Source organism: Hyaena hyaena, unplaced genomic scaffold, assembly GCF_003009895.1.
Source record: "Hyaena hyaena isolate Hyena2069 unplaced genomic scaffold, ASM300989v1 scaffold_299, whole genome shotgun sequence".
In the NCBI taxonomy this organism is placed as follows: domain Eukaryota; kingdom Metazoa; phylum Chordata; class Mammalia; order Carnivora; family Hyaenidae; genus Hyaena; species Hyaena hyaena.
The window spans coordinates 2052065-2066134 of record NW_024080930.1 but is presented as its reverse complement, the minus strand read 5'-3'; the positions used below and the strand labels follow the sequence as shown (position 1 = coordinate 2066134).

The 14070-nt window shown below is 32.5% G+C and overlaps 1 protein-coding gene across 1 annotated transcript in view; it reads right to left on the bottom strand.

Annotated features, from left to right (window-relative positions):
* AP3B1 (adaptor related protein complex 3 subunit beta 1) overlaps positions 1-14070 on the bottom strand; it is a gene marked incomplete at its 3' end in the record, with an annotated part of 255186 nt that overhangs the window by 72386 nt on the left and 168730 nt on the right. Inside the window, exons 20-21 of the mRNA XM_039247437.1 lie at positions 12317-12464; positions 1577-1649 (exon numbers count right to left, since the gene is read on the bottom strand). Coding sequence (XP_039103368.1) covers positions 1577-1649; positions 12317-12464 — 221 coding nt within the window. The remainder of the gene's footprint in view (positions 1-1576; positions 1650-12316; positions 12465-14070) is intronic.

The following is a 14070-nucleotide window of genomic DNA, read 5'->3' as shown; positions in this document are numbered from 1 at the left end:
TCCCATCGTAGAAGAAAAGCTTTAAGCTTTTCAAAGTTGAGTATGTTGTTAGCAGTGGGTTTGTCATATGTAACCTTTATTATGTTAGGGTACATTCCTTCTATACTCACTTTGTTGAGAATTTTTAATCACAAATGGATGTTGAATTTTGCCAAATGCTTTTTTGGCATCTATTGAGATGATCATATGATTTTTATCCTTTTTGTTACTGTGGTGTATCATGTGGATTGATTTGCATATATAGAACCATCTTTGTATTCCATTTGATCACGGTGCATGATTCTTTTAAGGTACTGTTGAATTCAGTTTGCTAATATTTTGTTAAGGATTTTTTTCATTTATGTTCATTATGGACCGTGGCCTATAATTTTTATATTTAGGGTGTTTCTGGTTTGGGTAGAAGGGTAATGCTGGCCTTGTAAAGTAAGTTTGGTTGCATTCATTCCTCTTCAATTTTTTGGAATAATTTGAGGAGGACAGATACTAACTCTTGTTAAAATGTTTGATAGAATTTATTTGTGAAGCTGTTTGGTCCTGGACTTTCATTTCTGGAGAATTTTAAAGTTACTGATTCCATTTCATTACTTGTAATCAGTCCACTTAGATTTTTAATTTCTTTCTGATTCAGTCTTAGAAGGTTGTGTGTTTCTTGGAATCCATTTCTTTCAGGTTTCCCAATTTCCTGGAGTATAGCTGTTTGTAGGCTCCAACTTTAATTTTACTTTCTTTATGCTAAGTATTTCTCTATAATTTCTTTGTCTTAAGAATTTGCCATGACTACTGAAGAGAGGCCAGGTAAACAATATAAATAGAACAGTCCTATTTATGACAGAATGAGACAACCTAAAAACATAACTTTGCTTTAGTATGAAAAAACTTATTGCAAAATGACAGTAATTTAATATTCATTAGTATTTTACTTGCTTTTTCTCTTTTTCTACATAAAATCTACCTACCAAAAAAGTTAGTTTCATTATCTCTTTCTCACAATTCAGGAGTATTTAAAAGAAGATTATGAATATACCTTTGTACACTTCGATGAGTATATGAGTAAGATTCCAAAGTTTTAAAAGTGGATTTGCTAGGCCAAAGATAATGTGCAGTTATGATATTGATAAATACAGCCATACCAGCCTCCAAAAACTTTTTATCATTTCTGTTCCTACCAAAAGTGCATCAAGTAGAACATGGAGGTGTCTTTCACATTTCTAATTATTTTCCTCATTCCCTACTTCTTTAAGTGAGATGTCTCAATCTCCATAATTAACAATGTAGAAGTTGTGAGATATGGATAATTATTTACTAAAGCAAGTATAAATTATTAAAGCAGAAGATCTTAAAATAAATTTGGTGCACTTTTATTTGACTAATTATATTTATTCATTTGATACAAAACTGATAACCTGATTAGATGGAAGATACTAATAGAAATAATTTCTCAAACTTTCTGGCTCTATTCATCTATATAAATATTTCATAATAGAAGCTGACATATTTTGAAACCCATAAGTAAAAGGTACTATAAAAGTAAATACTATTACTAAACAAAAGAAAAAAATTAAATTTCAATACTTACAATCATCTAGATCTAGAAGTGAAACATCTTTGGTAAGAGGATTTTTATCTTGCTTTGTTTTTTTTTCTTTTTCCTATAAAATAAGAAATATTTAATTTACTGCACATTCTTATAAAAAAATCAATGAAGTAGTTCTTAATGTTTCAAAACAAACAATTTTTCCTCCGCTTAGTGTTCCAAGAAAAAATAAATCAAATTAAGCTTTCTTTATGGTTATATGGACTGTGTTTTTGAGTCAAAATTTTTATTTCAGTTAGCAAACAGTATTTCTTCTCTACCATGCAAACTATTACTTTACAATATTCTGTTTAAAGATTATAAAGGTCCAAAAAATAAATAACAAATAAATAAATAACGATTATAAAAGTCCATCAGAAGAAAATTTGAAGGTAAATAATTATTTTACAATCTGACAACTTTTGCTAATATAAAATTATAAAGTAGCTCTTAGGTAAAAAGTCTACAAACATGTTGAAAATAATTTTTAAAGAAGTTAATTTAAGAAAAAGAATTGCTCAAACAATATAAGCTTAGGTCTAAAATTGTCAAGAGGCTTTGGATAGATTAGCTTTCTTAAGATGTAGTCTCTGACAGGCATTGTACTAGGTACTTTGTACTGCAACAGTAAGTTGCATCAGACTTCTTCAGCCAAAGGTATTCATTAAAATCTACAAATGACATTTTCAGACTCTTGCTCTTTAGGGATGAAAAGTTTTCATTTACTTTCTTTACTGTTTTCCTTTGGGGAGAATAAGTATTTCAAAACACATCTGCACATATTTAGGGGTTTCTCCACCTTAGATCTGCTTATTTAATCTATATTTTTGAAATATGAATAACTGAATTAGAAAACAGCATCTCTAAGCCCAAGGTATTCAGTTTGGTCAGAGACTCAGAAAGGATGTGTTATGCGTGTGTGTGTGTGTGTGTGTATTATATATATATATTATTTGTACCATATATATTTATTTGCTGCACAAATTAAGTGCAGCAATGAGTAGCATTATTAAAGACCAATAAAGATTAGGTTGCTAAACAGAAATATTTGGATCAAAGTTACTTATCTTTATAATCTATACTTTTTACATTAAATCTTCTCAAATTAAAACTTAAGTTTTTGCTAAAATGTTTTTGTTCATTTATCTAAATGAACAAAATACATTCATTCATCCAAAAGACATGTAGAGAGTTTTAAACACATATCAGATTCTGTGCTAAGCAAAGGAAGAAAGTAGCCAAGACAGACATAGTTCTTACCTTCAGGTAACTTACAATCTTTTTTTTTTTTTTAATTACTACTTTTCTTTTCTTTTTTTTAGTTTATTTATTTATTTTGAGAGAGAGAGAGAGAGAGAGCGAGTGGACAAGTGGGGAGGGGTAGAGGAGGAGAGACAATCCCAAGCAGGCTCCGCACCATCAGCACATAGCCTGCCATGGGGCTTGAACTCATGAACTGCAAGATCATGATCTGAGTCGAAACCAAGAGCTGGATGCTCAACCAACTGCACCACTCAGGTGCCCCCAGGTAACTTATAATCTAACAGAAGAGTTTACAATTTATCTATACAAATTATAACAAGTTTTTTGTTTTGTTTTGTTTTGTTTTGAGAGAGAGAGAGAGAGTGTGTGTGAGTAGCGCAGGAGCAGAGGAGAGGGAGAGACAGAATCTTAAGCTGAGTATGGAGCCCTATGCAGAGCTAGATCTCACAACTGTGCAATCACGACCTGGGCCGAAACCATGAGTGAGCCACCTAACCGAGTGAGCCACCCAGGTGCCTCTACAAATTTTTTGAAGTATTCCTCTAACCATAGAAAGGTATCACTAAAGCAAAAGGTACACTACCATCATTTAATGTCTACACCATGTTAGAGTTCTTACAACAGTGCAAACACACAAGTAAGAGCAATACATCAAATTACATGTTAGGTAACATTTTTTTTTTAATGTTTTTATTTATTTCTAGGAGAGAGAGAGAGAGAGACAGTGTGAGCAGGGGAGGGTCAGAGAGAGAGGGAGTCACAGACTGAAACAGGCTCCAGGCTCTGAGCTGGCAGTCAGCACAGAGCCCGACGTGGGGCTCGAACCCACGAACCGCGAGATCATGACCTAAGCGAAAGTCGGACGCTTAACCGATTAAGCCACCCAGGCACCCCTGTTAGGTAACATTTTAAAATAATCTTAAGTAATGCTAGTTTTTTCCTTATGCCAAAACTCAAAACAAATTATCTTCAAGTACCAGACAAGAATACACATTAAAACACTAGCTAAAAACATCAGCACTGATTTTCTTTATGAGAATAATCATTTCTGCCACTGAAAATTTCACATTATCTAGATGGGTTTTAATTTTCACTCACTATTTTTTTAAAAAGCATACAATATTTGCCCCTCTCTCCACACCTCAAATGAATAACAATTTCTAAGACTGTGGGGGAAAGTAAAAGAAATGTTAGTTTTGAAGCTGGAATTTAACAGTGGCAATAAACAAAAACAGGTTCAGAATGAAAATGCCATCTCAACTAGAATATCCTGTGGAGAAAGAACATAACAAAAAGAGCTTAACACCATGTGACTTATCAAAACACTATGCCGAGTACAATGGGTATAGCTTCCTATAAGCCTCGATGGTGCATGACTGTCTTTATGGAACTGTAACCTTCCCACCTGAAAAATTAGAAATCTATCAAATCAAGATAAAGTTAAAGCTGGAAACAAGTCTATACCTTATTTTCTACTTCACAGCAAAGAGTGTGTAACAATATCTATTAAATACACATCAGGTCACATACAACATAGGACAGAGCTGCATGTGAAATTGACATAATCTCTTATTAGAAGTCTAAAACAGGAAGAAAAAAGGCTCTCAAAGGGACAGAATTTCATTGACTTTCTGAGAACAGCAAATAACCGGTGACTGAAATACAACATTAGCAATAGATAACGGTCATTTCTACTGAATTGAAAAAGCCTTGCATTCCAAATCAAGGCTATAAAAAGCTTCGTGATGTGTTTGGCATTCCTCTCTTATATTATATTTCATTTTTCATTTTAAAAAATCCATAGTAAGTTCAAAACATTTTCATACTTAAAGGATCTACTATAAAAATAAAAATCTGAATTCTAAACAAAGAAGTTAAGAGCCCTATTCCATCAAACATTTCTCCATTTGCAATTCATCTTGGTAATAGAGACAGAACCTGGGTAAATGCATATAGGACTTGAGGCAGGAGATTTTTCTTGCTCAATGCATAATTCATGTGCTCCGCCTGCAAAGTGTGTAAAATGAGAATTTCACACCGCAGCATGAGCCATGGAGCTGCAGAGAAAAGGCAGATGAAATCATATTTTACTGTGTGAATTTTGTTTCTTACCCTCCCAATATTTATACAAAACCATCATTGACAAACCAAACACACTGACAGATCACCCACTGTTTCCATTGTGTTAGTACTTGAGAAGAGATCAGGCAGAAAGATAGACAATTTGTTTTTGTATATTTTTTTAAATAGAGGATTAGGTTTTTAACAGCTGAGTGACTGTATTAGACTTTTATAAGGACAACAGTAACTGATCTTAAAATCTCACTACAAAAATACCTAGTTATCAATTCATCACCCTCAAATCTCCATTTTGTTCCTATGGTATTCGATTATACACCTCAACACATCAACATTTTCAAAATAAAATACAAAGTCACAGGGTTAAGAAACTGATTTCTACTTATTTCATTTCAAGTAATAAATAAAAGATCCTGGAAATACTTATTAAGCTCCAAATAATACAAATAAAAATATATAATAATATATCTGTAAAGATCTTTTTAATGTATTATGCATGTTCATTTCATGCTGATTAAAAAACAAAAAGCAAGGAGAAAAAAGATCTGAAACAACAAGCACCAGGTATACTTCCTAAGAGGAAAACACTGTAAAGAAGATTGAAATTTAAAATTATAAAACAAGGTAAGTGGTATATAAAGTTTGTTAAACTCATATTGTACTTTGAAATCAACAAAAATTCAAGGCTAATTTCTAGCCTCACAGGGCAAGATATTTGCATGAAGTATTTTCAATTAGAATTACCAACCAAGGACAATACAATGACTCTCTTGCCTTCAAGTCATCTAACAAATCTGATTTAAAAATTCTGAGGCTCACACTTACACTGGGCTTTAAAACAAAAGTACACTGCCAGTAAGTTAAGCCTTCTACATACGTCAAAAGAAGTCTATACTGTTAAACAAATCTTCAAATATTAGGTTATACTTTCTTCAATAAGAAAACTTAATGGCCTTCACTTTGATTTAAATATTTCAGGTAAAGTGAAATGATATTTCTGTTCTGAAGAACTTAAAACATAAACTAAACTGGGAAAAATATAAATTGAAAGAGGCAAGGCTTTGAAATGTTCCATAATATTGTACAATACTCACAGAAGTTATGTAATTGCTACATACATAAGCACTTGTAAAAACACAAGTAAAACTTGTTTTCTATTTCTCAAATAGGGCAGAAAACCAATCAGAAAATAGTTTCTCTCTTATCCACGATCTGTTTCATAGCACATGCCAGTTTTACTTCATTCCCAAGAATCTTTCACATGGTAGATCTTTTTCTAAGGCATATCTTAACATTTACTAATGTCTGGATGGATAGTAGTCATAGCAGCACTGGCTGGTCTATAGAGCACTTAATTTAATCCTTCCCAAAAACAGACTAGCAAAGTTTTATGAGATCCACGTAACCTGTAATAAAGATAACTGACAGCATCTTACACAATGCTATGTATATATAGATAGTATCGTTGTTCTTCACTGTTAGTATATATATTAATCTCAATTTTGTCTAAGATAATTTTCAAATATGAAAAGCTCTTAATATGGAATGTTAAGTGCAAGTATGTTACATATACTTAATTCCACTGATAAATTACGTTCTAAAAAAAATTACGTTCTATACAGCTTACACAATTAAAATGTTGTTAATATTTGCAAAGAAAACAAACAGAAGTTAAACACAATAAATTATAATAATTTAAAATATTTATCATTAAAAAATAAAAGTTTTTTCATTTAAATAAAAGCTTATTTAAATCTTTAGCAGTTGGTACACAGACACTGAAGATATAATCAGAACTATTATATCAGTTAAGGCATGAAGAATGAACTAACAAGCTGATGTGGAAATAACTATAGTACATAGGAACACACTAATACACTGCCTAGTTTTAAAGACATCAAAGATTCAATTAAAACAATTCAAAAGCCTGGTAACTTAAAAAAAAAAACCATTATTTTAAATAAGAGTGTGACCATCTGTTCAACATGATTTTAACTACAAGCAGAGTATAACTTAATTATACTGGTAAAAAATAGGCTAAAGCGATATAAATGTGAATCTCTTCCTGATACAATGCACTTTACATTAATGGTTTTCCTTCCCACTCTTCTTAGTTTAAAAAAAAAAAAAAAGGTTCCCTTTACAATGTGAAAAGTATGTGAAAACACTTAAAATTTATGCAACTATTAAAATTAATTTTGTTATAGGTAATATTTGGAGCAAAAGAATCATTTCATAAAAAGAGTTAGACTTAAAATATTTCTCTATCAAATATATTTCAGAATAGAAGATCTACCAATAAAAATATGCTTGCACATCAAAATAATGGTCACTGAAGAACAAGATAATTTTCTTTGGTCCTTACTGACAATATGTGATCTAAAATGAGGACATCTTCCAATCAGTAACAAACATAATACCAGAATGTATGACTATATAGTTTTACATTTTATGGATATGTGGTGGCACAGTGTTCAATGACAAACACTTCAAGAACATAAACAATTCAGCAGTGGTTCTCACTCTTTTGACTATCTTTACACCATGCACAGGGGTAATATTTTCTCACCAGTAACATCTTTCATTCCATGCAGTCATTCCCAACTAGGAGAAGTGGAAGGACCCCTTTTTGATATAAGTCCACTTTCTCCTCAGCTTATATTTTCTGTAATAAGAGAAACAGTGCAAAAGGAAAAACAAAGGCACAGAAATGGGAAAGCATAGAGTGTGTTAAGAGAACTACAAATAATGTAGTCTCTTGGGATTAGTACAGAGGAACCACAAAGGCAATTGAGACTGGAAAGGTAGGTTTAGACGTGTTAACCTGCAGAGTTTTTACTGAACCAAGATGATAATGCAGCACCATTATGGGTAACCTTAACATTAATTTGGCAGCTATACAGAAGGACTGGGTTGGGCAAGTAAGTGTCTTGAGGATGATCAACGGCAATGGTCTAGGAGTAAAGTAATGAAGGGCTGATCTAGTATGGTGTAGTAGGAAAGGAAAAAATAGATATGAGAAATAATACAGAGACTCTCTCTAAGACTTGGCAACTGTGTAAACATACAGGAAGAGTCAAAGACAAATTCTGGGGCTACAGATCTGGGAAAAAGTACTAAATGGTAGAGCAAGTCCTCTTCTGGCTATATTAGGTTGGGAAGTCAGTAACTCCTAAAAGGTCTAAAAATCTGGTTTGAATTTGGAAAGAAAAGTTAGAGCTGTTATAGGGATTTAGAGATGTTATTACAGAAGTATTTCACATAAATGCTTTAGCTGAAGCCATGGGAGTGAATGAATCTCACAACATGAAAAACGTAGACAAAAAGACTAAAAATAAATTGATTCACAATGATTAATATTTTTGAAAAAATGATGTGCACCAAGCACTAACCTTGGGGTAATGTTCACACTTGGATGTCAAAGGAGTTAAAAAGTGAAGCAATCAAAGGACTGAAAGATCAAGGAATTCAGAAGAAGGGGAATGCAAAGAGTTTAAAGTAGTGGGGAATAGTCACAGAAAAAGATCAAGAATAATAATAAACAAGAAAAGGTCACTGAGTTTGGGGAAAGACAGTGGCTGACTTTTCTGAGAGCAGTATCTGTAGATGATAAGAATAGAAACCAAGTTAGAAGGGACTAAGAAATAATTGGGTTAAGAGGTTGTGGACGAAGACTACCTAGATTATTTTTCTAAATTCTCACTCTCACACACTCTCTCTCTTGCTCTCCCTACTTCCTCATCCCCCAAATGCCAGGGAAGAGTTGAGTACTTTGGTTGGCAGAGGACGAATTAATTAGTGGAGAAAGATTAAAAATGCAAAGGAGGCAGATGATTATCAACAAATCAAGGTCAAAAGTAATTAAGTCTTTTTCCTGGCTAAGTGAGTAGGAATCGCTTACTCAGAGCTACATTCAAAGGAAAAGGAGGGTAAACAGAGATTGTATAATGGATAGCAGAGAGTTAGGAGATGTCCACAGTGGATGGCAGCTCAGTCTTCTGCAGAAAGGGGTCATACCTGGACATTAACTTACAACCTGAATGGTATAAAAAGTCAGAACCAGAGGAGACATTAAGAGTTAAAAAAAAAATTCAATTCCTTTCTGCACTGGTGTTCTATAACTCAAGTATTTTTGGTCTCGCAGGGAATTAACGTTCATTCACATTAAAAAAAAGTTAACACTGCTGTTTTATATTTTTATAGTATTATTGATCTTTCATACTTGATTTTTTTATAACAGCACTTGAAAGTAGTAGAGTAGTAATTAGCATTTCTGCTTTATAGATGAGGAAACTGAAGCATAAAGATATTATCTTCCAAAAAGTAGAACACTATACCTATCTCACATGACACCATAAAATAAAATGTTTTCAAAGCTATATATTCAAGTTATAGCTTGAATATATATATAATATATATAAATATAATATATAATGTATATAAATATAATATATATAAGTATAATATATATATTATATTTATATATCTAAACCTCCAAGGCCTCACTTTCATGCTCAATATTCCCAAAACACACTATCCAAGTGAAAGAAAAAGAAGAGAAACAGTAAAAGTATAGATTTAGTCTAGCTACAGATTTAAGGCATATGAATTTTCAGCACTAACAAACTGACAAACTAAATTAAGGTAAAGCACCCACCATCTGCCTTCATTACTCATAATCTAGACCAGAAGCCACAACACTTGGTCTAAGGAGGACTTCCACAATTACAGAGTTGCCCATTATCAGAAAATTGGTATACTTGTAATTGCATGGTATATTCCAAATTACTTACAAATAGTAAAAAATAGTTATTGTGGCTCCAAGGTGGAGACTATTCCAACAGAAAATTAAAACAAACAATCCTGTCTATTATAGACAGCAAACGACATTAAATATGGAGAAAATAAGCCACATACACAAAACACATGGACATAAAACTATCAAAGATGTGAGTAAAATTTGAATTTTTCAAGATTCTTAGCTCATTGCAATACTTTCAACTTTTATACTGATGTTCTACGGGAAAATATTTTCAATTATTAAGAGACTTAATCTGATCACTAAAAGTATTTGACACAGAAACAAACTGAATTGCTAACCTGGGATACTTCTGCGGCTTTTTTTTTTTTAATTTTTAAAAAATGTTTATTTATCTGAGAAACAGTGAGATAGAGTACCCCAAGTAGGCTCCACACTGTCCGCACAGAGCTCAACGTGGGGATTGAACTCACAATATGAGATCAAGACTTGGACATTTAATTGACTGAGCCACCCAGGCACCCGTCCCTCTGTGGCTTTTTAATGCGGTCCTAAAACTCCACTTCTAATAGTATGTACATACTAAAGTCTATAATTTTTTAACTTTTATAAAACTTCATAAGAATAATGTACTTTAATTCTACCCATTTGATATTCATTGAATTCTTGTTTGCTCATTTTTTTAAAACACTGATTCCTTATTCTGGGTTGTACTTACTGTCAATTTCTAAATCTCCTTTATTTTATTTATTTTTTTTTTAATTTTTTTAATGTTTTATTTATTTTTAGGAGAGAGAGAGACAGACAGCGTGAGCAGGGGAGGGTCAGAGAGAGAAGGAGTCACAGAATGAAATAGGCTCCAGGCTCTGAGCTGGCAGTCAGCACAGAGCCTGATGCGGGGCTCGAACCCACGAACCGCAAGATCATGACCTAAGCGAAAGTCGGACGCTTAACCGACTAAGCCAACCCAGGTGCCCCTAAATCTCCTTTATTTTAAATAACATCTTAAACTTTAAAATATACAAATATGAAATGAACAATTTAAGTAATTTAATATAAGAAATGGGAGGAAATCAAACTCACTATTGATAAATTTTTATATGAGGCCAGTGTAACAAACATTAAAATCTCAAAGATTTTACGTGAATTTTTGGAAAATGGAATCTTAGATTATATACTACAAATAGACACAAGTTTTAAACATAAATTCACATTTATTTTATTTTATTTTTTAAATTTTTTTAATGTTTTATTTATTTATGAGAGAGACAGCGTGAGCAGGGTAGGGTCAGAGAGAGAGGGAGATACAGAATCTGAAACAGGCTCCAGACTTTGAGCTGGCAGTCGGCACAGAGCCCAACATGGGGCTCGAACCCACGAGCTATGAGATCATGCCCTGAACTGAAGTCGTATGCTTAACCAACTGAGCCACCCAGGTGCCTCAATAAATTCACGTTTACAATAGGTTTAACTTTATGCAAGAATATTTGCAATAAGGTAAGACAAAAACTAGCCAATTTTTAATATGCTTATTCTTTAATAATAAATCTCTGGAAGGGAGAAGGCAATTATCTACTTCAATGAATTTATTTTTATCCTTGGCTACTCAGATGACTTATTAAAGAAATTCAAGTTAATAGAAAAAATAAATGAGAAAAATATTAGGTTAAAAAAACGGAATTCAATAAAAGACAAAGTTTGACCACATATTCAACATAAGGAATAGTATAGTATACTTATAAAAACTACTACATTTGAAGCCTAGGATCAACATTATCCATTTATAGAAAAGGATATCCCTTTTTATAGAAAAGGGAATAATAATTAAAGATCAGAAAGCTATGTATAAAGTCTGAAATTAATATAAATAATTACAATTTTCAATTTATACTTTTTTAAAAATTTTATTTTTAAGTAATCTCCACACCCGACTTCGGGCTCGAACTCATAACCCGGAAATCAAGAGTCACATGCTCTATTGACTGAGCCAGCCAGGCACCCCTCAATTTATACTTTCACTTTCTGTTGCTAAGCAGACAAGTTTCCGTGTTACAAATGTTAATCAGAAACCATTACCATTCTATTGCATAAGTCATTCCTGCACATGTTTTTAAATACATGGCTACTGCATTTTTTAACTAAAGAATGTATATCCTTTAATTAAACCTTTAAAAGTATTCTATTACCCTTGACATCTATTTTTAAAAAGCATTATTTGCCTCATTTTCTTACAGTGTATGTATATTTAGATCACCTTGCTCAATACTATTTCCGTGACTTTCTTTTACTTTCCCCTTCACGAAAGCCTCTATTATCACATTCTAGTTCAGAACAAAAAGGCCATAACTCGTAACATTGAGCTCTGTAATTAGAGTGGCAAAGGATGCAGTTAAAAGTTCCTAACTCCTCTGTAAAGCTGAGTTAAAAAGGAAGCAATTATCTAATAAAAAAATAAATAAAATCATAGGTGTGAATGAACGAAGATGGTACTGATTTCAGTTGTCAGTGATAATGTGACATTTCTTTCTCAGTTTCTTGATTTTCAACAAAACACTATTTTTCAGAAATACTTAATTTTAACTGGAAAAAGGCTATGAGAGTACTTACTTTCAATTATAATAAATGTGCAATCTCTTTCTTACCTTAGTGACTTTTCTGGATTCAGATTCACTTTCAGATTCTGATTCTGATTCAGAATCTGAAGAACTTTCTTCTACTGAACTAGAATCAGCATTGGAAGAATCTGAAGTTCTAGATTTTTCATTTTCGTTCTCCCCATCTTCAGAATCACTATGAATAACAAATTTCAAAATATCAACTTTAAATCCTTTATATGAACAAGTTTAAGTAATTTAAGAAAACCAAATGGTGGGGTGCCTGGGTGGCTCAGTCTGTTGAGCATCCGACTGGCTCAGGTCATGATTTCACAGTTTACGGGTTCAAGCCCCACAGCGGGCTCTGTGCTGACAGCTAGGAGCCTGGAGCCTGCTTCGGATTCTATGTCCCTCCCCCAATTCACACTCTATCTCTGTCTCTCTCAAAGATAAACATTAAAAAATCAATTAATTAAAAAAAAGGAAATCAGATGTCAAATAAGTGCTTTATGTACATTTTGCCTATAAATCAGAACCTTTACTACAGAAGTTTATTTTACTGAGAACCAATTCTTTTTAGTATATAAAAGACAATAAAAATAGTTTTAAAATTCCAGAACATATTAATAAAATAATAATATAGTACTATCTATAACAAAATATATCATAACCCATTCAAAATCAACGATATTACCATGTCACACATACCACAAATGCAAAAAGTCATAAAACAACACTAAATGATTTAAGGAGAAAGTAAGTAATAGTTAAATGTTTCATTTACCAGGAATATACATTAGGTGCTAATAGTAACAACTTCAAAGATATTTAGGACTGATTTTAAAATGCTATCTTGAAATACTAAATACCCATTAATAAATTAAATACTTATACATATACTTTTGCTAAAACAGACTTGCATTTTATAGATTTTTTGTGCAAGAAAATTATTTACATATGTTCTGAAATGTGACCCATAAATATATATGAGAAAATGTTAACTAGTTCAAAAGAAATTCCTTCTAAACCACTAAGTCTTACTAAAAATGTAAAATAATAATCAAATATAAACTTTTAAAATACCAAACATTCAAACTTAAATGCTGATGCTACTCACTCATTTAATAAATATCAACTGACCATTCACCATGCATTGAAAGTACGTTAGTGCTAAGGATCACAGTGGTTAGTAAGATACAGATGAACTCTGTTTCCCTTACAAAGTCTACACTACACTCCTTTGGAGACTATAGAGAAGTAAGGTGGCAATGACAATAACGTATGGGAAGTAATGAATAATAATGTCTAGTGTGTCATGAAAACATTTGGAGGAGAGGAGTATCTAAACAAAGTTAACAGAGATAGGGAATGCTTCTTAGAGGAAGAAACACAGAAACTGGGAGAGGAGAGGAGTAAGGTAGGGAGTAGGGAAAGTTTTGAGTAGGGAGGCAGTTATTCAAGGAGAAGAAAACCCATGTGAGGCAGCCCAAAAGCTTTTCTCAAAGAAGAGATACCTGGTGGTCTTCTATATTTTCTCAAAACTGAAAATCTAATTCTCTTTCCATGTGTGTGTATTTTTTTTTTTTTAAGAATCCTGTGAGAGGCAGTTTTAGAGACTTTATATTAGTTAACTAATAAAGATGTTCCAACATATTTTTACTGGGTGAATTATTATCCTATAATATGCAGGAATGTTAAGAAACTCACTCAAGGACATTGTCAGGAGAGGCAGAACTGGAATCTGAAGTCCATCTAAAGACCATGTCCCCTCCCCATTACACCATACTAGCTCACTTCAATGA